This window comes from Fonsecaea monophora (genome assembly GCF_001642475.1).
Source record: "Fonsecaea monophora strain CBS 269.37 chromosome Unknown Scaff37, whole genome shotgun sequence".
Taxonomy (NCBI): Eukaryota; Fungi; Ascomycota; class Eurotiomycetes; order Chaetothyriales; family Herpotrichiellaceae; genus Fonsecaea; species Fonsecaea monophora.
Window position 1 is genome coordinate 34149 of NW_019173968.1, and position 23380 is coordinate 57528.

The following is a 23380-nucleotide window of genomic DNA, read 5'->3' on the forward strand; positions in this document are numbered from 1 at the left end:
ACAGAACGACCTCGGTTAATGGCCGCCCTGGCATGCGGAGACATACGAGGTTGAGACACGGTGAATGGACTCCGAACGGAGGCGAAACCCAAGCACACCACGCGCGGAGAATACAATCCCCACGATTACGGCTGTTTCGAGACCAAGGGTTTCGAGGGGGATAATATGGGCAGCCAGCCCAATAGATCACTCAGTCCAGTGGCCTATATAACCAGCCCGGAAACCTGGACTTGTTGCCCTTTGACGCTAGATTTCTCTTTCAACCCAAGATAAGAACAAGACGAGGAAGAGGAAGAGCATCTCGCCTTTGAGCAGCAAGAGGTGACTTGGTTCCCTACCTAACAGAAAGACACTTTAGTTTCCGTCTCCTTACAGATATACCACAGACATGGGATCTATCACCCCCGCGTCGGATCGCAAAGACGCCATCGTCATTGGCGCTGGCTTCTCTGGCATCTACCAACTGCACAAGCTCAAGGAGGCCGGCTTCAATGCCCGTCTCTACGAGGCCGGATCCGGCCCAGGCGGCATCTGGTACTGGAACTGCTACCCCGGGGCCCGCGTCGACACCCCGGTTCCCACGTACCAACTGACCTCAGACGACAGCTGGACTGGCTGGAACTGGTCGCAGCGGTTTCCCGACTGGTCGGAGCTGAGGAAGTATTTCCAGCACCTGATCAAGGTGTGGGATCTCGGCGACCTGATCACCTTCAACACGCGCGTCCAGAGCATGCAGTGGGACGACCAGGCGCACGAGTGGCGCCTGTCCCTCAAGAGCAGCACGACGGGCGAACAGAGCGAGGACGTCGCCCGCAACGTGGTGGTGTGCACCGGCTTCGGGTCGAAACCATACATCCCAGATTTCAAGGGCCTGGACAAGTTCAAGGGAGAAATCTACCACACTGGCCTGTGGCCCCAGACGGGCGTTAACATGGAGGGCAAGCGGGTCGCCATCATCGGCACCGGCGCCAGTGGCGTGCAACTGATCCAGGAGACGGCCAAGGTGGCCAAGCACCTCACCGTGTTCCAGCGGACGCCTAACACGGCGCTGCCCATGCGGAACGACAAGTACGACCAGGTCATGAACGACGCGTGGAAGAAGACATTCCAGAACACAAAGGACACCATCCTCAAGACGTACGCCGGGTTCGACTACGAATTCAGCCCGGAGTCGGCGCTCAAGGTCTCGCCAGAGGTCAAGGCCGAGTTCTACCAGAACCTGCTCAAGAGCGGCGGCCTGCACTTCTGGCTGGGCACGTACTCGGACGTGCTGTTCAACGAAGAAGCCAACAACGAGGCCTACGAGGTGTGGCGACAGAGCGTGCTGCCACGGATTAAGGACCCGCGCAACCAAGAGATCCTCGCGCCCAAGGTACCGCCGCACCCGTTCGGCACCAAGCGTATCAGTCTGGAAAAGGGCTACTTTGAACTCTTTAACCAGGACAATGTCGACCTGGTCAGCCTGGCGGACAACCCGGTCGTCGAGGTGACGGAGAACAGCATCAAGACGGCCGACGGCACTGTGGCTGAGGTCGACATGATCTGCATGGCGACGGGCTTCGACAGCGTCACTGGCGGCATCACGGCGATTGACATCCGCGGCGTCGACCCCAAGCAGACGATCAAGGACAAATGGACCCAGGGAACGTACACGCTGTTCGGCCTCGCCGTGTCGGGCTTCCCCAACATGTTCCTGATGTATGGGCCACAAGCGCCGACGGCCTTCGCCACAGGCCCCTCGTCGGCCGAGTGCCAGGGCGACTGGATCACGGCGTGCATCGAGTACCAGCGGGACCACAACATCACCAAGGTCGAGGCGACGCGGGAGGCCGAGCAGCAGTGGCGCGAGCACACGCTCGAGATGGGTGAGAAGGGCCTGTTCACAAAGGCAAAGAGCTGGTACTACGGCGACAACATCCCCGGCAAGCCGCGCGAGGCCCTGAACTACATGGCCGGCCTGCCGACGTACCGAAACAAGATCTGGGAGTCGGCCAAGGACAACTACAAGGGCTTTGAACTGACTGCTTAGATCAATAAGGTTGGATGTTGTGGCCATCCAGGTATATACTAGTACGTAGATCTTGTGGCTCACTAGCATTCAGGAGGTTCCAGGGGAGGAAGGGGACGTGGGAACGTGTTTTCCGGTAGCAAACTTGTGTGTTGATTTCGAATTGTCGTGGTTGCAGGTCGTCAGGTTTCATAGTCCCAAACACAATTCAAAAATTTCAAAATATCTCTTGGAAAGTTGATTTTCTGGGTATATGTATATGCTACAAGAAGTGTAGCCTCACCGTCGATATATCACTTCATACCCAAACAAGCACTATAATACCTTGACACTTGCCGAGACAAGATAGAAGACAGTGTTTCAAGGTCATCGAGCAGGGAAGAGTACAAACAGGATAAACTCTCTTTTAATTGCCTATGCTTTCAACAAAGAATAATAACCTGTTGTTTTCTTCGCATGGCTTCCTCCTTGACTGATCAACGGCCTCTGTCTGCCTCGAAAAGCCTATATTAGAAGCACCGTTCTTCACGTCTTCATCAGAGGCTCCACTGCTTCCTGTTCGAGATCGCGGTCCCGATTCGACAGCGTGGCCATGTTGGTCCATGTCTTCTTCCCAAATCCACAACGACCTTGGAGATAACACCAGACCCCAACCAAGAGAACCACGGCCGTCAAGCTCCCAACCCCGAGCACAATATTCAAGCATTTGGATTTCGTGGCCCCACGGTGACCGACATCCAGGCCAGGGGCAACATACACGAGCATGATCCCCATGACGGGCTCGAGGGAACCATCCATCATCCCCATGGGCTTGTGCACGCGGGTGTCATAATATGCAGTAATAGACCATTCGTCCTCTGGAGTAGTTTCTGTCGTCAATGCACAAGACTCAATGCTAGAGACGTGTTCCGTCATCTTCCCCTCGCCCAGGTAGCGATACTGATTGTAAAAAGCCTTCACACTGCACACGGCCTTGCCGTTCTTGAGGAGATCGATGTGTGTTCCCCCGTCATGCAAGTGGCCTCCGACGAAAGCGACCATACCCTGTGGCGAACCCTTCAGAATGGGGCTGGAATAGTTGAACGCCGAGTCTCGATAGGCGGGTACGTCCGAGGTTCTGCATCCTCCAACATCCATCCAGTAGGGCGTGAGCGCAGTGAAATCTCGAACATGGCGACCCTGGATATACTCGTAAGTTATTGTAAAAACAATGTCCGTCTGCGGTTCCGAGTGCATCATGTTCATCAGATCAATAGCCAGGGCGACCTCATCCGAGCGTCCGATGTAGTAGCCGGCCTTGACGGACCTGGAGAGACTGTCAGTCAAATTTCACAACCTACTGGACTCGAAACAAAACCTACCCTCCACCAGAGAAGTCAATTGCTGTCCTTTCATTCCCCGAGGCTGCAAATCTCTGGCCATATGACCCTTTGCCGCACACAGCATCCGACTGGTTCCTGTTTACCATTACTCCATGGTGAAGCCACATGCCAGTATCGGCATCAGCAACGCGTCCGTCAGCATGCTCAAGGCCCATCTCCAGCAGGGTAATGACACAGTCGCGGCACGGCAGTGTGGTCGAGGGTTGGAAATATTGAGCCATGCCATCATTCTCGGTCATTGGAGGTACGGAGACCGGTGCATATTTGATCGTGACTCTCTCGGAACCATACTCAGAAAAGTATGAAGCCGCATGAAAGACCTTGGTTATCTCTGTTGGAAATAACAATGTGTTAGAATCAAGTGTACCGTCTGAGTGGGTGATATTCTATTTGTGCCCCTACCAAGAGGAAGTGGTTTCCCACGCCCATGTCCGGCCCGGGCATATGCCGAAAAGCACAAGAGACTGAGGAGGTAGAAGGTGAGGACTGCGGCCATTGCGGATTATCAATTATCCCCTTGCTCTGGACACGGCAAGTGTCTCAGAGACGATATCAGCATGAAATCAGCTTTCCGGGATGCATTCGAGACTAAAAGGGAGCGGCATTAGGCAGACGAGAAAAGCTGAAATCCAAAGACCGAGCTTGATGACGCAGCGTGATAAGGGACGAATAGATGAGAACTCGGCAACTGACCAATGGCAGATGCAGGACGCTCTCCCACTCCGCCCAAAACAGAAGGTTGCATATTTGCAACATGGTACAACAGAGAAATCTTCAGCCCTTGATCCGCAGGAGTGCGGCCTGGCCTTGGTAGGGCTGTGGCTGGCGCCTCGACTTGCAGAGTATGGCTTCAATGACGGTCTAGCTGTGTGAATCAGAAGGCTGAATATTTGCCGTATTGGGGAAGCGTGGTGTCGAACCATTAATATACTTCTCCTGTCCATGCTGTGAAACCACTGGACTCTGACGAGAGCATCTCCACACTCTGATTGAACAACGCGCAGCTTGTGGCTAGCTAGAGATTCTGCAGTACAAACATTGTTGCAAGGTTCAGTTTCAGCGGAATAGAGATTGAGTGTCGCTCTTCCTGTTTGTCGTGCCCCTCGTGGCCAGTCATCTCCCTCAGTCTAGTACCGGGTACCAAGCTGCGGGAGAGTCTGGAGCGATGGCCACGTTGTGGCCGATGAGAAGGTAGAAGAAAATTCGGTCACGGCATTTTTGGCGGCGAAGAGAATCTGGTTGGCTCGTCACAGGGTCCTGTCTGCCAATATTTTATCCTGCAATAGACTTACCGTCCCGCTGGATAACCCCGGTCTGATTCTAGGTCGACTCCGAGTACATACAGCATTGCGGCCGCTTATCAAGGGAATGGTGTCTCAAGAGTGGGTCTCCAGCCGTCTGCTCATGGCCCTTTCAAAGACGTTGTCTGGGCGGCTAAGGCGATGGGTCCTGCACGAAAATGCTTCTGCCTGGGGCATGGGAACCCAGGGGTTCGTATATACTCCTGGAGTAATACCTTCTGCCTGAGGAATTTTATCGATCCCTTCCCTCGCCTTTGTGTACACAGATCGCCACCTCGGACATATTGCATCATGTACGGGCAGGAGACCAAAGGTATTCCGGCCCAAAAAGAGACGTTCAAGTGGATGTGAGAAGCTGACATTCACTGTTGAAGCTTGCCCACCTTACGAAGCTCCAGCAACTGCGTGCAGCCATGCTGCACCAGTGATGTAGGTAACTGACATTTTCACCGTCGGGCTCTCCGCTTACCTCAATGACCAGGCACTATCATGCTCCAACTCCCCCAGTCAGGCTGGTATGCACAACTGAACACTGCTATGTTCCGCCACTCCATTTGATGCCGACAGCAATCCGCGATCTTGGTCACCTGGAGGCACTGGTCGATTGTCCATACTGTGGAATAAGGGGAAAGACCAAGACAAGTTTGCTTAGCGGGAACATGAATCAGTTGGTATTTCAAGCGATACTCGTGGACTGCTGCTGATCCTCCCTCGTGAACAGTGCATGGGCCGCATGCTTGTTCCTTACCACCGTCTTGTTCACCTTCGCCCCTTACATGTGCAGTAGCCTGAAGAATATCGAGCATCGTTGCAGAAGTTGCGAGAAACAGCTCGCCATCTGGCATCGAAGTAGACGTACAGTGCCCAAGTAGAATATATAATACCCAACTTCGACCACTATGCGCTTGAACCCAGCAGCTTGAGTCATTGAGAGTATGCGATGTTGAGGGATGTCTGTGCACAGATTACGCCTTTCGTGAATGAGGCTATGCAGGATAATCAATCGAAAAATAGAGACTCGGCAGACGGCATCTCACTGGATGCCTGTGAATTGAAGAATGATTCCCAGCCTTGATCCAGATCCGTCATGAAGTCAAGAGAGCCAGAGACCGCTTGAAACTCATCCTGTGCCCAAGGCAAGTCGGAGTCAAAGCTATACATACCCTCATAAGTGATTTTTGGAGATTGAGGATTGAGATCAGCACTAGGCATACCACTGCTCGAAGAGTTGACAAGACAGCCTGGATATGCTGGTGAAGACCCATGATCGCGCGACGTCTTTAGGCTGCTGGACTTCAAGTGCCGCTCCAAAGCCACGTAGAGAGTTCCAAAATAAGGGATTTTTATCCTCGGTGGGACTGCACAGTTCAAGGAGTCTTCCTCTTGAGCCAGCACTAGCAATGTAGCTAGAGTTTTCTGACATTGACGGGCGAGACCATTGACCCTGTTTTCCGCCACTCTCTGCAAAGTTTTCAGGGTTTCGTTGCTTAGCTCCATATCATCCGGCAGAAGATGATCTCCCGAGCCACAGAACGCTGCAACGACCAGTATGACTGCAGCCATAAAACCGACAAAGTCAAGCGACTGACAATCAAAAATGGGGCTGCCGTCAACATAAGATCTCAAAACTTGATAACGCTTCAGCAGTTCTCTTGCAGACTCGATCGCCGTCAACCTGCTGCTCACGTAGAGGTGGGATGTCGGCGACTTGAGGAGATATGGTAGATGCAAGTATATCCTGGTGAGGAAGTATTGTGTCTGACATATCAGCCTTTCTCGTGATTCATTCAGGTCGGTCGAGCAAGCGTCTGCGGTGATCTTGTGGTCCCACCAATGCCTTGGTTTTGTGCTCGCTAGGGTGGTGAGCTCGTCATCGATGTCCACGATCTCAGAAAATTTCGGGCCTTTGCGACTCTGCACCTGGTCAATGACGCGGCCTGTGATCATGCCTAAGCGGATCGCAAAAGGCAGCGTTGCGTAGCCAAGCTGGCTTGTTTCACTTGCGTACGTGACAATGAAGGAGTTGTCCGAGATAGAATACGGCAGACCGAGCAGGATGGACAAGAACCGATCACCGAGATAGAGTGTCCACCAAGCAGCACTCCGTCTGTGGGAGCTCGAATAGTTGCGGTGCAGATTCTGGGACAAGTCAGCAACGCCCAAAGAAATTGTTCGTAGACTTGGAAGGGAGGACGACCATAATCTGAGCCAGTGAGATGCCGTGACGGTTACACAGAAAGGCACGAAGAGGCTGACCAACATCGAGATAGACCTTGGCGTGGAAAACTGCCAGAAGGAGTCCCTCGACGCTCCTTGCAAATCGGTCGCTTGCGAGAACAAGACGATCAACCACCGCAAGATACTCTGAAGCCTCGGCGGCATGATGACGACCGTAGGATGAGACAAGGAAGCCGAGTTCTATCGGAGTACCGATCATGTAGACTCGTTCTAGAAACTGCAGGATGCTCTCCTTAGGAGCATCTGGCCCAAATGTCTTGATATGCCAGAAATCCCACCATTTGGTGTCTCCAGAGAAACATTGTCTCAGTGCGTTGTAGGGGGGGAGAGCAGCTCTGAGCTGTTCACAGATACGACTTTCTCCAGCGTCCAATCTTGAAGTAGGAAATATTTGGCATTTCCTATCAGCATGGAGATTGAAATCATCTGCGTCCTGCTCCGATTGGCTCGTGTTCGCGACTTGTTGAGTTGAAAGAAGCTGCTCGGAATTCAGCCAGGCTTCCTCCCCACGCGTCAAATACCAGAAAGAAACTTGTTATTCCGTACTTGAGTAGCCTCCAATGCAGCTACGAGTGGAGCGCGGCGAGCAAGTTCAGACAGGTCATCATCCGAGTCTTGGGTCACCCCTGCATCTTGGCCCACCGAAGTCGAAGCAGGGGCTTGAGCAACAACGGTCTGCTCTCCAGAGAGATTCTCCACCAGGCGCTCCAAAGTGGCCACTCTTTCTCTTAGAGACTTCTTCTCGTCGTTTGGATCATCTATACCACGAGGTTTTGGCACGACGCAGGCAAGGCCGCGTGCGAGACATCGGGTACATTCGTTGGTGGAGTCTGCACTGTATATACAACGGATCTTCCTCCGTCTACCTACCAAGAGTTAGACACAAAATCACACCGAACCTCACGTCATTGGAGAGAAGAGTTCAATGAGATGGGACAAAGAGAGTGAGATGGACACAGCTTACACTCAGAACAAGTCCGAGACGCCTCGCGCTGTTTCTTGGACACCCTTGAAGTGTCGGTTGTTTGAGACATATCGCACAAGAGTCTGGGGGAAACCCTCTGTAGTGCTGGAAGAGTGCATGACTGGAATGTGGATGAAGAAGAGTAGCATATGAAGAGAGTAACGAGTGAGACGCCAAGCATATGCCAAGGGATCGGAGTTTATGAAGTCAACGGAGTTTAACTCTAGTAACGCGGCCACAGCCTTGGCATCCGGAGCCTCCGTCATCCTCAGCCTTGCGAGGCTGTGTTTATTTTCACACCTTTTTCCTCTGTGGTCGTCCTTCAAGGGATGGCCTAGATGCAGAGAGATATCCGTTAGCTTCAGTCTCACTTGTCGCATCGCTTCGTCAGTCATATCCAGCCACATACCTTTGGTTCTTCCACGCCTTCAAAACCTCCCCAGCGCACCTCAAGTTTTGATGGTCTCGTCGGCCCAACATGCTTGTCAGCCAGACCCGACAGAAACGCGTGAGGATAGCCCAGGTCGATCGGAACTGCTTCCTCGATCTCTCGCATGTCGTCTTCGCTGAGCTTGACGCTCAAATTCTCGATATTGGCCTGGAGTTGCTCGATTTTCCGACACCCAATGATTGGGAACACGTACGGCTCCTGCGCAAAGTTAACAATCGCTCGTTATCTGCCGGAAACCATGGCATCGTCTGCTATACCTTCAATGTGACGTATCTCAAAGCAACCCCAACAGCGTTTGTGCCCTTCCTCTTCGCGACCCGTTCCAAAGCTGCAGTGGCGCGCTCATAGGCCTCCAGCCCCTTTCCAGAGAGATCATACGCGGGCCTCCCTCCCTTTTCGGCCTTTTCGGCCTTGGTTTTGAACTTGCCAGCGCCCATTGCTTCCCACACGGTGATGGCCATCCCTTCGGCCTTGCACATGGGGACTATGTCTCTCTCAATATCCCGGGCCACAACGTTCCACAACCCTTCGTAGACCACAAACGGGGTCAAGCAATGCTGGCGGGCATAGTCATTGGCCTTGACGACCAGCCAGGCCGGCCAGTTGGATATGCCCAGGTACAGGACCTTGCCTTGCTTTACAACATCGTCAAGCGATCGCATCAACTCGGGGATGTTGGTCACTCCGTCCCAGGCATGAACGTAGAGGATGTCGACATAGTCTGTCCTCATTCGCTGAAGGCTCTCTGCGAGTGAGAGGCGCAGGCTCTTTCTGTTGGCGCCGCCAAAGTTGGACGTGATGGTTCCCTCTGGAAATTGCTCCGGGAATTTGAAGGGCAGCGCGAACTTGGTGGCGATGATCATCTGGTCTCTGACTCCGCGATCTGCCATCCAGTCCCCAAGCCACTCTTCCGACTCCCCACCCATGTAGAAGTTGGCAGTGTCAATGAAGTTGCCACCAGCATCATGGAAGCGGTCGAGGATCTCATAGCTGGTTTCTTTGTTGCAACCACCCATGGCCGCACCCCTATGCTGCTGTTAGCGAACACACTGCGGGACGGGAATGCAAGCACTGACCATAATCTTTGGCCGAAGCCCATCGCCCCCAGGCAGACGGGAGAGACGAGTATGGGCGCATTGGGACAAAGGAGACGATGCTGACCGAGTTTGGTGCGTGGCGGTGGTGCAGGTGCAGTAGCCATTATGGAGGCCTTGTATGGGATCTGTAGTAGAGGAGACTGAGGAGGAAATTGTTATGAGAAGTGTGTGATGATTCTTTTTTTCCAGACAGAGGATAAGCACCATTTATGCTTCTCATCTTCCATGCCATTGCGCTGAGAAGCGGCCCGACGTCTCTTGTTGTATACACTTGCAGACTTGTCAATGCAGCTGCGGAGGATGGTAGGATCAAGGTGCGGCCCGCTTTTGTTCCGCTTCGCGATGCCAAGGTGTCAAAGGACTGCGAGAAAAGGGACCATTGGAACTAAACACCTCATTTACCATCATGCACTTTGTCATAGCCAAGAGCTGCATCTACAAGTGCTATGACTACAATCACATAATTCTTCCCCTACTATTAGCTCATGATAGTTCCTGAATGGTACCAAAAGCGGAGTCCAATCCTTCCATCAAAGTCCAACTCGGTTCCCTCTCGTCCGCATTCCACCTTAACCCCGCCCGTGTATATGGCTTGAGCAAAAATTCTTCCCTAACGGCTGAAAAAATCTTCCACATATGTCAACAGGATCGACTTCGAAACTCGCATCATCTGGGCCAGTACAGTCAGCAAGTGTTGATGTTGGGTTGGCAGGATTCATCCTGGACCGACCTACCCTAGCACTGAACATGAATTGTCCGCCTTTGCTTGGGACGTCATGGCTTGAACAAAGCATCCAGGTCCATGACTGCTTCGAGGTAGAATGGAACTCGGGTAAGTTGTTCGTCCCCAGCCTGCGTCTTTTGATCACTGGTAGTGGCACCCGTGGCTCCAGTAGACGTTGATACTGAGGAGGTCCTGGAAGAATTGCGGTCCGCAGCTTCTCCTTCACCACAGCCCGGCACAGCGCTCCAGGCGCCTATGTACTTGAGCGCTTCATCGTTGGCTTGGGCTATGTCGGCAGACTGACACTGGCGTTCTTGCGAACCTGACTCGAGGTTTGAAGTGCAGATCGAGCTTCCATCATTGCAAACAAGAGACGACCTCATTGTCTCGGCCGGGTATGATCCATTCCCAACAGCAGGGTGAGGATGCTCGTTCGGTTTGATGCGAGAAGAACCACTTGACTCGCGCCTGAACCGGGTTAGCAAGAGACATCCGCAACAACTACATCAGACTCACTTCGTGGTTCCATCAGTGTTCGATTTCAGATTGTCCTCCTTCATCATTTGTGCTGATCAGAGCCCGTCCTGCTTTGACCCGTTATGGTTGATAAAGGTAATCATCCTCCTCTTCAGACAAGCTCCAGCTCTTATATTTTTTTTTTTCTCGGTTGCCGTTGGTTCATCTGTGCCGTCACACGGTTCCTTGTGGGCATCAGCCATTGTACGCTCCGTTTCATCGTCTTTGATTTCGAAACCACTTTTTGCCTCCTTCTTACCGTGGTCAAAAGCGCCGGGACCAATCCAGATCGATCAAGTGTCGACTCGGATGGCAACTCCCGTCCGCCACCGATCAGAGAACCACAAGCCTCAGACCGGAGAACGAATAACATGAAGCCATCGGACCGGTCAACCTTGTTGTCTCCTTTTGAAACTTGAGATTTTATCGACATTGGCTATTCATCTTTTGTCGACACGCCTTCTCTCAGGCACCACCAGGAAGGCCAGAGGACGTTTATGTCTGCATGATGCATGCACCATGCATGGCCTATCAAACAGGGTCCGAGATTGATTCAAGAAACAAGCGACAAGCCCTTAAGAAAACTCCCGTCGTGATTATTGGTCATTGCACTTTTGCTTCCCTCAGAATGATGGCGGTGGCTGGTGGGTGAGCAGCCATAGCACAAGCGATTGGTCTTTACTCCTTTGAATCTTTACTCCTTTGAATCTTTACTCCTTTGAACCTTTATTCCTTTGAATCCGCGTCTCCTGGCTTTTGTGGCCTCCTTCCACCGTGTGACACCAGACTCCGCTAGCCATGGTTGCCTTTCGAAAAGGGTTCGATCCAGTCACCACAAAGCTGGTCGCGTCGCTCAAGGACAAGGACTCGGTCGTGGTCGTGGTCGTGGTCGTGGTTGTGGTCAGGAAATTGTTGCTAGCAATCTTCTGCCTTGCACCTAGGACAGATGTCCTCCCAAGGCTGCGAGCACACATACCTGGCAATTTTCATTTAAGTATGGCTCCTCGACACGCCTAGGAAAAAGGAAACCATTATCCTTAATCATCTCTTTCCATCCCCCCCGCCACAATACCTTCTTACTTTGAACCAATTTCAAGTCTCCCAAACAGTCATGGACCAGGACTTCAGCCTGCAGTTTTCCGACTATCGATCTGATCTGCCTCTAGCAGAGAAGTGGAATCGGCTGAAGCCCGCAATCGCCCGCCTCTACGTGGAGGAAAACCGGAAGGCTGAGGAGGTGCAGGAAATCATTCGCCGTCAGTGCGGCTTCGATCTTCGGTAAGTCCCCCTCAATGCCCATGGACTTCTGGCTCTCTTGACCCGGTTAAACGGCCAACAGTTTTCTGTTGCAGGATCCATCAACTCAAATACCAGATCAGAAAATGGAAGCTGAAGAAGAACATCCCGACCCCGGCCAAGACCAAGATGTTCGAGATGAAGGAGTCAAGAGCCTCCAGAGGAAAAGAAACAGTCTTCGAGTACCATGGGAAGGCGGTCGATAACAAAAAGCTTGCTAGACTGGCCAAAAATATGGTTCACAAGACCCCAGGAGCAAGGAAGGAGATGACAAAGCTCGACATCACCCCTGGAATGTAAGGTTCTCCTGCTCGTCGCTTGGAGAGTCACTTCCTGACAAGGTTCCAGCTTCATCGTGTGGAACATGCCTTATGGGGCACTGCGATACTCTCAAGCAGGCCCGATCAACCACATCTCGCCCAACGTTGTAGCATCTACGCTTGCTGGAAACAGCGACATCGTGGCAAGAACCCCAGGGTTGTACGGAGCGCAGAGTCCAGCAGCCGACTCTCCATCCGGGCTTTCTCGGGCCCTGAGGACAAAAACAGCCCTGGAGAGGGCATACTTGTTCGTGGAAGGGAAGCACAATGAGCTCCTCAGGTCAATGGAAAGGTCCGAGCGAATGTGAGCGGCCGTTGCTCAAAGCTTCATTCTCGCCTGCGATTTGCTGACATGACCCAGGACCATGGCTACATGGCTGTATCATTTCTGGCTCTTTGCATACAAGACGGCCAAGTACTGGGGGAGAGGCCCTCGCAACTGGACCGCAGATCTTCTCGAGCTTGACAAGTACATGGAAAGCCTCTCCATCTCTACGGTTGGAACGCCGGATGGGCCTGGGGCAAGCTCAGATGTCGAACAACGCCATGTTCCCGCAAGTCAATGGCTCTCAGATGGCATTACCCCAAGCATCCTCTGTAACTGGGGGGTCCATGTTCCCGGAATGAGCTATGAGCGCGCTCCGCACGACTTCGAGGACGACGACTCTGACGACGACGAGGACCACTCTGACAACGAGTGGAGAGGCTGGCCACAGGCGTGGAAGCGCGACAGCTTCGTCAAGAAGCTTCACACCGCCCTGTCGCAAAATCTTTTCAGCAATATCGATGCCGACGACCTTCCGATCGCGCTCTCTCGCCTCTTGACAAATTCCAGTGGTACTAGAGATCAGTTTCTTGAGGAAGGTCTGGCTTTCAGCATCATAGGCCGCAATGTCGACCTCATTTTCTCGCTGGCGAGGACGATTAGGCCCCGTGAAGTTGATGTCGAGGGCCTATACCCTTTCCATCTGGCCACCACTTATCTGTGTGGGTCGAACCCGTGTTGCAATGCTTTTGCACGACTGCTCTATCACCACGACATGTACCCCATCAGGGCCATGTACATAAACGACCGCGGCCATACAGTTCTGGACAATCTCATGATTGTCATTGTCAAGGCGCACACAAGCTGCGTTCCTGGCGACGTGGACGAGAAGATGAAGTCTCAGAGACGTTTCGCGGGCGAAGAAGTCGACGTATGTGGAAGATGGGATGCCGATTCCGACGAGATCAGAGCTCTTTTGGCCAAGAGGTTGTCCAGGATTCCCTTTGACTGGAAGCACAAGTTCTGTCACACCTCGACCCAGGTCGTGTGCCACTGCATCAGCCTTATGTTTGGTGCTCCCTGGAAGCCCGACATCAACCATCCAAGTGGCCTGTTCAAGAAACAGTGTCAGCACTGCACGATACGCTTAACACTGCTGCCACTCCACACCTTGGTAATGGTTGCATTCCTACTCGCCGAACGAGGCTGCGAGGAGGAGGACCTATTCGGCATCATTGCGTGCTTGATTTGCCTGCTCTCGAGAGGCGCGAACCCGCTTCTAAGTTCGAGGCTGTCAGCGCCGGTATTGTATGGCACGGATCAAGATGTCTGTTGCACTCACGAGACCCTGACGCCTTTGCAGCTTGTGGAACGCTTGCCTCAGCAGTGTTTGCAAAGATGGACTCCTGCTATCCGCACTGGCTGGATCATTCTTAGCCATGTGCTCAGACTTTCGGAGAGAGCCTGGCGCCCAAGTACAGCTCAAGCCACGACGAGCCCAACCCTTGACTTCAGTCGGTTTATTAGCTATCCTGACGATGAGTACGACCGTTATGCAGGCGATTCGATTGATGTCGACCCTACTGGAGATGCGATGGATATCGACCATGACACAGTCAGTGATGATGTTGTCGATGAAGACATCCATCACTGTTACGAGTGTGGCAACACCAACCATTTTCGCGGCAGCCACCAGCTTCGTGACCTCTGGGCAGCCATACAAGCAGAGCTACTCACATATAGACGTCTGAGGGACGGGCACAGATGGGTTTCGCCAAACTTCAACATGGATGAAGTGCTTCGGAGTCTCGAGAGAGGTCGCCCGGTCCAGGTCGGTCTGATTGAACGCAAACTGCTCCGCGACTACTGTGACTGCGGCAATTTCCTGCTTCCAAAGACCATGACTGCCCGTGTGTCGACATGGTTTGTGCCGAATATTTTTCGAACCTGGAAGAATGGGAGCGCACGACATTCTTGTGGTGTCCGGAGAAGGGGTGGCATCAGGCGGAGGCCTCAGACAAAGAGGACAGCGACTACAACGACCCAGACTATCCTGACGAGGAAGAGAGTAACGACGAGGATTTCTGAAGTGTCGTGGTTAGTCGTGGTGGTGTTTACGAGCTTGGAGTCTTTCTTTGCTCTGGCTGACATCTGCTATCAGAAGGAGGAGTTATAGGAATCATAGCATGTCAGGGGATCACGGGACCATGGAATAATCAACAAAAAAAACAAAATAGGCATGACTTTCACCTTTATCACTTTGTCGTCGTGGCTGGTCATGACGGTATTTCTTTACTTTGGCAGGCGAAACAAGGCCGTCTGTTCCACCTGTCTGGGAGGAGGATCTGTATGTAGGCGTTCCAGAGCCTCCTAACGTGATATTGACTATTATCTGTCACCCAATTTATTCCCGTGTTTGCTACTCGCACATTTACTAATGTGGCATCGTCGATATGCGTTGGGCTGGTGGCGCTCAGAAAGGGGCCGGATTGGGACGCGGCCAATTTCCACCGGTTCTGCTAGAACAAACTTAACCATCTTTTTTTTTCACTCTCGGGACTCGACCCTTGTGTAACATTTCACTGTCCGAGGACGCGTTGCCTCTCGATCATGCTGGTCCAATACCACAGCTCGAGATGTATGTTTCGCCTCAACTCCTATCGATCGAAGAGCAGGCTGAATCTCAGAGTGCCTTGACCACCCCACCACTAACACCAAGCCACATTCCTACACAGACCAGAATCGGCATGTCTCAATACATTGGGCCCAAGAGGTGGAGACCATCTAATCCAGAGCCGTGGCGTAGCTGACAATTCCCAAAAGCCATGATACGCCCGTCTAGACCCCCCTCTAGAGAGCCTTGTATGGGCCAGCAGAAGATGCGAATCCCAGCCCGGACCGCCTCTGCCGTTATTGTTGCCCCCAAAAGCAAGCCTCCCGCAACGACGTGTGTGCCCATGGCCGCCTTGACATCTAATAGTCGACCGGCAGAGTTTTCTACTCCCTGATATTACAACGTCCACGCCGCACTGGGCTGGCGTTGGGAGAGTGGGCACGCGAGCCATGGAGTCGGAGGTACCGAGCAGATATCTTCAGCAGCTGAACGGGGAGTATAAAGATCCAGAGAGACCCGCCAGCAAACGGCCAACGCTCTCTCCTCGTGGCCTCGCTTCCTAGCGTTAAGTTCCTCTATCCACCTCGCAGACGATGGATCAAGCGGCAAATCTCACCAGCGGCACCGGAGCGACTCTCGCCGCCGTCCTTCAACATTGGCATCACAAGGCAGTACCTCGAAAAGCCGGAGTTGAACCTCTACCAGACGAGCCGAAAAGAGCATACGCAGGCACAAAGGTCGACATCACCGAGTTGCAGCCCTGTACACCGAGAACACCCAACAAGACGTTCTCGGAACCGCCCCTGCGAGAGTGGCCCCAGGAACCCGTCCCCATCACCAATGAACCAGTGGTCGAGCGATGTCTGGACGCGGTCGACGTGATCTTGTGTCTCCTGCCCTGCGTCCTCATCATCAAAGCCGGGCTCTGCGTCCTGGCTTCTGAGATTGACAAGACCCACGTGGGTGCCTCGATCGACAAGACCAGTCAACTGACCCTCCGCCTCATCGAGTTCAACAACCAACTCACCACCATTTTCACCATCATCTTCATCGTCATTGTCTCCACGACCGTGCGGCGGTATGCGCTGTGGAAGGCAGAAAAGGGGGCTACCCTCGGGGAAATTGAACAACTGCACGCATCCATCAGCTTAACGGCGACCCTCAAGGCAATCTGGTCCCTGCGGCGGTTCACACTCACGGGCCTGAGCCTCGTCTTTCTGTGGTCCTGGTACTACGTGGGATCTCAGGCGGCGTCACGGGAGTACTCGTACAGGGACTCGGCCAGCTTTGGGACTCAATCGGTCGCATTTCTCAGTTCGAACGCAGTGTCTCCGTTCCAAGGAGACCAGATCGACATCGACAAGGTCTCGCCGGTCAAACTGACCGACATGACGGCGCGGTACCATTTGTACAGTTCTTTCACAGCGGGCACGCAGCAGACCAACGTGCAAGGCGTCCGAGAGGTACAAGGCGCCGACATATACGGCGCCACTCTGACCCCGTGGTACGGCCATCCACGCGACAGTTCCTCACTCGAACTCGATCGGCATGGCTGGTTGGAGATCCCGCACATGTCTGATCAGCCCGTCATGTCGTCGATCGGAACATCCTTGTACTGGCTGAACCGGACTGCCGGGGTGAACGCCTGGACACCGCAGAAAATGGTCGGGTCTTTCGTCTACCAGGTGTCCCACTTCCAAGCCAACTGCACGGCGCCGTTCCTGTCCACGAAGGCAAAGCCCAAGGGGTCGCTGCCCGCCGTGTCGACGACGATGAACATGACGACGATGCCGTCGGACGCGGGCCAGCCCCGCGAACTGTACTTCTGGAACTTTGTCAACGACACGCACAGTTTGACCTCGACGTGTGAGATGACCAACGTGACGGTTCAGATCGAGGCCATCTGCACGGCCGCGACCTGCAAGCCCACTCGGATGAAACACATCAGCACGTCTCCGCGCACCTTACTGGACTCTGACGTCTTCGCGACGCCATTTTTCAACTCCATGCTCCTGGCGTGCGGCCTGCCGCAACACGAGGGCGATTACTCGACGTTCGACAACGACAACGGCCTCGTCGATCTCAAGAACGACCTCGCGCAACAGACACTCAACGATCCCTCGCAACTCGAAAGGGCCAGCGCGGACGCACAATTCCCCCTGTCCATGGCCATTACGCGGTACATGAACACGTACTTCACGTCGTCGCAGATGCTGCGATACGAGCACGGCTTCCAGGACGACCTGGCGGTGAACGGGTCCATTGCGCTGACCCAGCACGGCTCGGACTTCAGCTTCCTGGCAATGGACGGCGCCATCTACAACCCGCAACACGCCCTGTCCTGGCCGTGGCTGGCCATGGACATCGTCTCCAACATGGTCCTCCTCGCCACGGCCATGGGCGCGCTGTGGCTACGGAAGCACACGCTGGCGCCGGACATCTTTGGGTTCGTGAGCAGCTTGACGCGGGACAACCCGCACCTGAACCTGCCGGAGGGAGGGAGCACCCTGTCGGGGATCGAGCGCAGCAGGAGGATGAAGATGGTCAAGGTAAAAATTGCGGATGTGGGAGAAGACTCGAGCGTCGGGAGGGTGGGTTTGACACAGGTGGACGGGTTCGAAGAGGCGAAGGACTTGGAAAAAGGGAGGACTTATTATTGATGAATTACCAGTATTGACTGACATTGGCGATGGGTTCATGAGGAAATATGCCTAGGTAATTAATGACACGGCCGTTTGTTTTTTGGTTTCCATCATACCTTCCCCTCCGAAATCCCGTTTCATTCCCGCCTCATACCACTAAGTGGGTGCCCGCGAGATCTCACCTACTCATCCTCTTCCCTCTTCACTCCTCATCCCTCCAGACTATCGAATCGTAAATCCGCCATCGACCCTGAGATCCGCGCCATTGATCATGCCACTGTCGTCTCCACAGAGAAACTCGATCGCGCTGGCGACCTCGTCCGGGACGGCAAACCTGCCCGTAGGGATCTCGGCGAGATGCTTCGCCCTCTTGTCTTCATCCGCCCAGGCCTTCGCGGCCAAGGGCGTCCACGTCACGGTGGGCGAGACCGTGTTGGCCGTGATGCCCTTGGGACCCCATTCCGAGGCCATACAGCGGGTGAGGCCGAGCAAGCCGGCCTTGGAGGCGCAGTAGGCGCCGTGGCCGTCGAGGGCGACGTGGGCGGCCTGGGACGCGATGCTGACGATGCGACCACCCGGCACTGGGGGATTCTCACGGTTCGAAAGTGCGGCGGCTCTGAATCGGTAGAGGTAGAAGAAGGCGGTGCTGCAGTTCAACGGTCCCAGCAGGTTCGGGAGGATGTTGCGCATGGCCTCCTCGGCCGACGTGTCCTCGAGAGGCTGCACCGAGACATAACCCGCCGCGTTGATCAGGATGCTGGGAAAGGCCTTGTAGACGGAAACGTCCGCCAGTTTGCCGTCCTGGCCCAGAACCTGCCTGACCGAGTCCTCGGACGTGATGTCGCATTCGAACGTCCACACCCTGTCCGGCTTTTCAGACGAAAACACCCGTTTCACCGTGTCGACCACACGATCCCGTTCGAACGGGGCGTATAGCAAAGCCACATCTGCTCCTCGCGCATGGAGACGATGGGCAATCGAGGAGCCAAGTCCGCCTATGGGCATGTTGAGCAGTGTCACTCACATCTCTTTCGGGGGGGAACACGGAGAACTCACCGATGCCACCGGCTATGATTGCTAGACGTCCTTCCAATGTAGTAGCCATGGTGGGAGAGAGGTGGTAGCACATCAAGAACTGGTCAGACTCCAGGGCGAATACCAGCAGCTCTTGTAAATAATCGATGCCTGCCTGGTTCTTTGACCCCGCACATGCTCAGGTTCCGACAGGTTCAAGTTGAATACAGCCTGATATCGAGTTGGCCGGTGTATCGCCTTTCCATCCGTTCATCATTACCTCGTGTTAGGTATAGCTCTTGGGGTTTCTATACTAGTTACCCGTTGGCCCCTCCCGCCTACATACTAGATCGCATGCTCTCTGCCCTGTATTTTCTCTACCATGTTACCCAACAAGTACGAGAGAACATCATTTAGATGCTAATAGACACCCACAGCTTCAGGGTTGATCTTATGTCATTAAATCCGGCACCAAAATATATACCTAATAGTTGCAGCTTCAAACTCTTTGCGCTCTGGGAATTTAACGCTTCCTCCGTCCCTTTGACAAACTGCTCGCTCCTATAACAGCCTGCTATGTAACTTCGCAGCTAGTCGCAAACCAAAAATATTGTCACTGATGACTCCCACCATTGCTACCCCTTCGGCCTCGAAATCTCTCGCTGAAAGTGGTACGAATTTTCAGCTCGGCGATATCGCGTTTCGTCCGTGTCGGTCGAGTTCCCACATCTTTCTGTGGACCACGATGTCCTTAAGCTGGATCGAATTTCGCAACCAGCAGGTGTTTGGGGCTTTGCTTCTTCACCGATACTGTCAGAGGATGTCTGGTGCAGAGCACGCACGGTTGGCTTCCACAATAGTCCAATATGCACGTCGCGATCCCACGGGTGGTGGCTGGGGCAGAAACGATTCAAGATCAATCGCTGGTTGACCTAAATCAAAAGCCGAATGGGTTTTGTGCAGCTATAGTATCGTCAGTGTTCCGTGTATCAAGGGCAGCTCATGAAATTTAAACTTACTCGCATTGGCAAGGTTTGCTCTGCGTCCCGTTGGCTGAGGAGTCAACTTCTTAGCCTCAGTAACACCAAACTTCACAGGAGGAGCGGGGCCGGTCTTTTGCGCTTGCAATGGCGCAATGGTCGGGAGCTGAGGAAGAGGTGGCAGCGGTGGCACGGGTGGTGTTTGGAAGCCCCCGAAGCCATTCTGCTGCGGGACTTGCCCGAATCCAGTGGCTTGTGGTTGTAGTGGCTGCTGGAAAGCGGTTTGTTGGGGTTGAAGTGGTGCCGCTTGAGGGAATCCTGCCTGGGGTTGAATACCTGGACCAAACCCATTGAGCTGAGGTTGTGGCGCAGGGGATACAAACCCGGTCCTTTGCGGTTGAAGAGCCGGCGGAAGGACCGTGTTGATCCCCCCCGGTGCAGGGCTTTGCTGAAATGGTATTCCTGTCGGTTGGGGCTGAAAGGATGGTCGTGGATCTGCAAAAGGACTTCCAGCTGCGTTCCCATTGATATAGGGCTGCTGTTGGAACTGAGCAAATTGCTGCGGCTGGAACCCTGTCGGTTGCGGAGCCAATCCGAATTGTCCAATACCTGGGGTTGGTTGAATGAAGCCGGTAGCCTGGGGCTGCAGCTGCAATTGTTGGAATTGCTGCTGAACGTGTTGCTGTGAAAGATCGTTCAAACTTTGGCCAGGGGGAGCTTGCAGGGCTGATGTTCGTGGGATCCCGGTGAGCTGCGGTTGCAATGGCTGAAGGCCAAACTGGTTTTGCTGGGGATTTTGAGGAGCGGAGGTTGGACGAGGGGGAGGTGGAAGCAATCCAGCACCGGCAAAGCTCTGCTGTGGTGCTACAGGTCGCTGTCGAGGGATGTTCAATTGTTGTGGCGTTTGTAATGCGGTCACTTGGGGTTGCAGTTGTGCAGGTTGTTGATTCAATTGCGAGAAGAAAGCAGGATTGGCACCGGTTTGTTGAGCTTGCTGTACAGGAGGAGATAGGACTGGAGTCGGGACAGTGGGTGGTTGTGGTTGTGGTTGTGGCGGTGGCGGTGGTGGCTGCTGCTGGACAGGTGCAGGAGTAGGCTGGAGAGGAGCGGGCAGCGGCCCGTCGAGCAGAGAGGACAAGTCCTTTGTTGCCCCCGTAGGAGGCTTCGGCGCTGGTGATGGGGTGGCAGCGGCTGGGGTAGGTTGTGAAGCGGCCGCAGGCTGGCTCGGTGCCTTGACCGTCCAAGCATCATCATCGAAACCACTCTTGACGGGCTCCCTCGGCGGCGCCTGTGTAAGAGGCGTCGCTCTTGCGTCCGGAGGTGGCCTCTTTTCTTCCTCCTTCGACGCAAAGGCGTCTGCATCGACAACATCGCTGGTCGAACGTGTCGCCTCCGGTCTACCTCTGCGTGTATTGTTATGTAGAGTTCCACCTGGTCCCGAGAAGAGACCTCCTTGCGCCGATTCTCCGTTGGTGCCATTGGTCATCGGAGCACGCGTTCGTGCAAATTTCTGGTCCAAGAATTTCATGACCTTGAGTATATCGCCCTCCTTGAAACCTAGGGTCCGCAGAGTTTCGGGTGTGATGTCGGGAAGCACACTTTCATCCATCGAGTCTCGAATCATGGCTTGCGCATATCTTTCGCATTGATGAGGGCCAACGCCAGCGGTGAGGAAGAAATCAAACCAGTCGTACTCGGGGGCTTTCGGCTGCTCTGTTGCGCGGGCCCCAATGCTGGCGCCGGTCCGAGAGGTGGGTTGTTCTTGATTTCGATGTCTCATCTTAATCAAATCAGCCACAGGAATGTGCTCTTCGATCGGTTCGTGTATTACCTGCTCAACATATGCAAGGTCTTCAGGTGACATCTTCGTTACGGGAACAGCAATCTTGACACCATTGACCTTGTGCAAATGAATCTTGCCGTCTGTCACTCTCAAGAACTCCGCTTCAACTTTGAATGTCCCCGAATGGTCCGTCCATGTTCTGACTTTCTCGGGATCTGGCTTCGACCGACTCTTCTTCCGTTCGTCCTTCTCTCTTCGGTCTCGTCGTCGGGGTGGTTCATCGGCGAGACTGCTGCCACGCTGGGGAATGTCACTGCGAGACCTTGCGAGCTCTGCTTCTTGACGGGCTCTGTCAGCTCTGGCTGCCTCTTTTGCGAGCCGTTCCTCTTCAAGTCGGTTTTGATCAACCACGGACAAACCAGCATTTGCGCCAGAACGCGAAGGCGGCTCTATCGTCACAAACCCAGTAATCTCAATGTAGCTGCTGGGGACGACACCTTCTTTGCCGTTTTTTAGGCGTCGGACGTTCCACCACTCTTCGGATTTAGCGTCGTCCAGGATGATAACCTCATCTCCCACACCAACTGTGACTTCGTCATCACCCTGAGCCGGGAAATCGTAGAGGACCTTTCCTTTCTTATGTGTTGCGCCCCCACTAGCAGCAGTCATGACTTCCCGTAAACCTTCAGCCCGTTGAGCGCCTGCAATCTCTCCCAGCGCTGACACGATTTCTTCTGCAGTGTCCTTTGCACCTGCGTGCAGGTCCAAACTTTTGCTCGGCTTGACCAGTTCAATAAAGACGTGTTTGCCCTCGATAGAATAGTGCGTCATCTTATCTGCAGTCCATTCCTGTGATGGCCCATCTCTTGACTTTTCCGGGGCGAGCATGATCGTACCCGTTGCGATATTTATTCCCAAAGTTGTTGGCATCTTCCTCCGCCTGCCCATGGCAGAGACCATTTCACTGATATTGTACAGGTGAAAGCCGCCAGCCGATCGAACAGGAGCCTCCTCGTCCTCCGGTTGTGGGATAGCTCGGTTGTATGGGGGAGAAGGAAGTGGGCCCTGAGATACTTCGTTCGACGTAGGTCTTCGCGGGAGGGCGGGCGCGGGCTCTTCTTCGTCTGAGGCATCTGGAGTGAACTGTTGACGCGGGATTGTAGGAGGCGGAGACGATATTGTTCGAGCTGCTGTTGGGGAAGTCGGAACTCCGCCTCCCAAGACGCGGGCTAAGTTGGCGGCAGGACTGTGCACAGATCTTGCCGGAGAGACTGGGCTTGCAGGCGCTTCTGGCTCAGCGACCGCAGGATTCGAGTAGCCTCTTGATCGTACAGAGGGAGATCGCGGAGGGGCCGGGGGAGCAGCAGAGGCCGAGCTTGATATCTCAATGTAATTTGCTGGCGCAAATCCATAATCATCACCCACGCCGACCAAGGTCCAATCGGGGTCCGAGGTATCATAGACGTTTAATGCAGTGTCCTCAGCAAAAGAGACTTCCTCGTCGGTCTGGCGAGTGTAGTCATAGAGTGCTTTGGCAGTATGGGATGGCTTTGCGTCTTCAACATAGTTGTTTGGTATCAGACCCTCGGGTTCGTCGTCATCATCTCCAGCGGCCTTTTTCTTTGCTCTCCACCAGTCATCCTCGCTGCTCTTCTCTAGAATATATAACAATTCCCCCTCTTTAATCTCTAACTCGCCAGAGCTCTGCGGGTGATAGTCGTAGATGGCGGTGCATATTGCAACGAAGCCCATAATGGGGACTGAGGCGGAATTGATAGGCAGGGA

General features: G+C 53.9%; 8 protein-coding genes across 8 annotated transcripts; 3 read left to right on the plus strand and 5 right to left on the minus strand.

Annotated features, from left to right (window-relative positions):
* Nucleotides 1–388: 388 nt before the first annotated feature.
* Nucleotides 389–2029, plus strand: AYO21_05690 (hypothetical protein; the record flags this gene model as incomplete). The annotated part of the gene is made up of 1 exon (XM_022655657.1): nt 389–2029. The coding sequence occupies one exon, from the start codon at nt 389–391 to the stop codon at nt 2027–2029; it is 1641 nt and encodes a 546-aa protein (XP_022511961.1).
* A 504-nt stretch (nt 2030–2533) lies between these two features.
* AYO21_05691 (hypothetical protein) lies at nt 2534–3886 on the minus strand (the record flags this gene model as incomplete). Its single annotated transcript, XM_022655658.1, has 3 exons — nt 2534–3314; nt 3370–3721; nt 3793–3886. The coding sequence occupies 3 exons, from the start codon at nt 3884–3886 to the stop codon at nt 2534–2536; spliced, it is 1227 nt and encodes a 408-aa protein (XP_022511962.1).
* Nucleotides 3887–5690: 1804 nt separating this feature from the next.
* AYO21_05692 (hypothetical protein) lies at nt 5691–9545 on the minus strand (the record flags this gene model as incomplete). Its single annotated transcript, XM_022655659.1, has 5 exons — nt 5691–6830; nt 6952–7407; nt 8303–8542; nt 8602–9370; nt 9421–9545. The coding sequence occupies 5 exons, from the start codon at nt 9543–9545 to the stop codon at nt 5691–5693; spliced, it is 2730 nt and encodes a 909-aa protein (XP_022511963.1).
* A 670-nt stretch (nt 9546–10215) lies between these two features.
* Nucleotides 10216–10725, minus strand: AYO21_05693 (hypothetical protein; the record flags this gene model as incomplete). Its single annotated transcript, XM_022655660.1, has 2 exons — nt 10216–10633; nt 10682–10725. The coding sequence occupies 2 exons, from the start codon at nt 10723–10725 to the stop codon at nt 10216–10218; spliced, it is 462 nt and encodes a 153-aa protein (XP_022511964.1).
* Nucleotides 10726–11479: 754 nt separating this feature from the next.
* AYO21_05694 (hypothetical protein) lies at nt 11480–14738 on the plus strand (the record flags this gene model as incomplete). Its single annotated transcript, XM_022655661.1, has 5 exons — nt 11480–11675; nt 11779–11959; nt 12034–12273; nt 12326–12601; nt 12659–14738. The coding sequence occupies 5 exons, from the start codon at nt 11480–11482 to the stop codon at nt 14736–14738; spliced, it is 2973 nt and encodes a 990-aa protein (XP_022511965.1).
* A 1031-nt stretch (nt 14739–15769) lies between these two features.
* On the plus strand, nt 15770–17836 carry AYO21_05695 (hypothetical protein; the record flags this gene model as incomplete). The annotated part of the gene is made up of 1 exon (XM_022655662.1): nt 15770–17836. One exon carries the CDS (start codon nt 15770–15772, stop codon nt 17834–17836), a length of 2067 nt encoding a protein of 688 aa, XP_022511966.1.
* A 204-nt stretch (nt 17837–18040) lies between these two features.
* Nucleotides 18041–18923, minus strand: AYO21_05696 (hypothetical protein; the record flags this gene model as incomplete). The annotated part of the gene is made up of 2 exons (XM_022655663.1): nt 18041–18813; nt 18875–18923. The coding sequence occupies 2 exons, from the start codon at nt 18921–18923 to the stop codon at nt 18041–18043; spliced, it is 822 nt and encodes a 273-aa protein (XP_022511967.1).
* An 846-nt stretch (nt 18924–19769) lies between these two features.
* AYO21_05697 (hypothetical protein) lies at nt 19770–23347 on the minus strand (the record flags this gene model as incomplete). The annotated part of the gene is made up of 2 exons (XM_022655664.1): nt 19770–19795; nt 19852–23347. The coding sequence occupies 2 exons, from the start codon at nt 23345–23347 to the stop codon at nt 19770–19772; spliced, it is 3522 nt and encodes a 1173-aa protein (XP_022511968.1).
* Nucleotides 23348–23380: the final 33 nt, after the last annotated feature.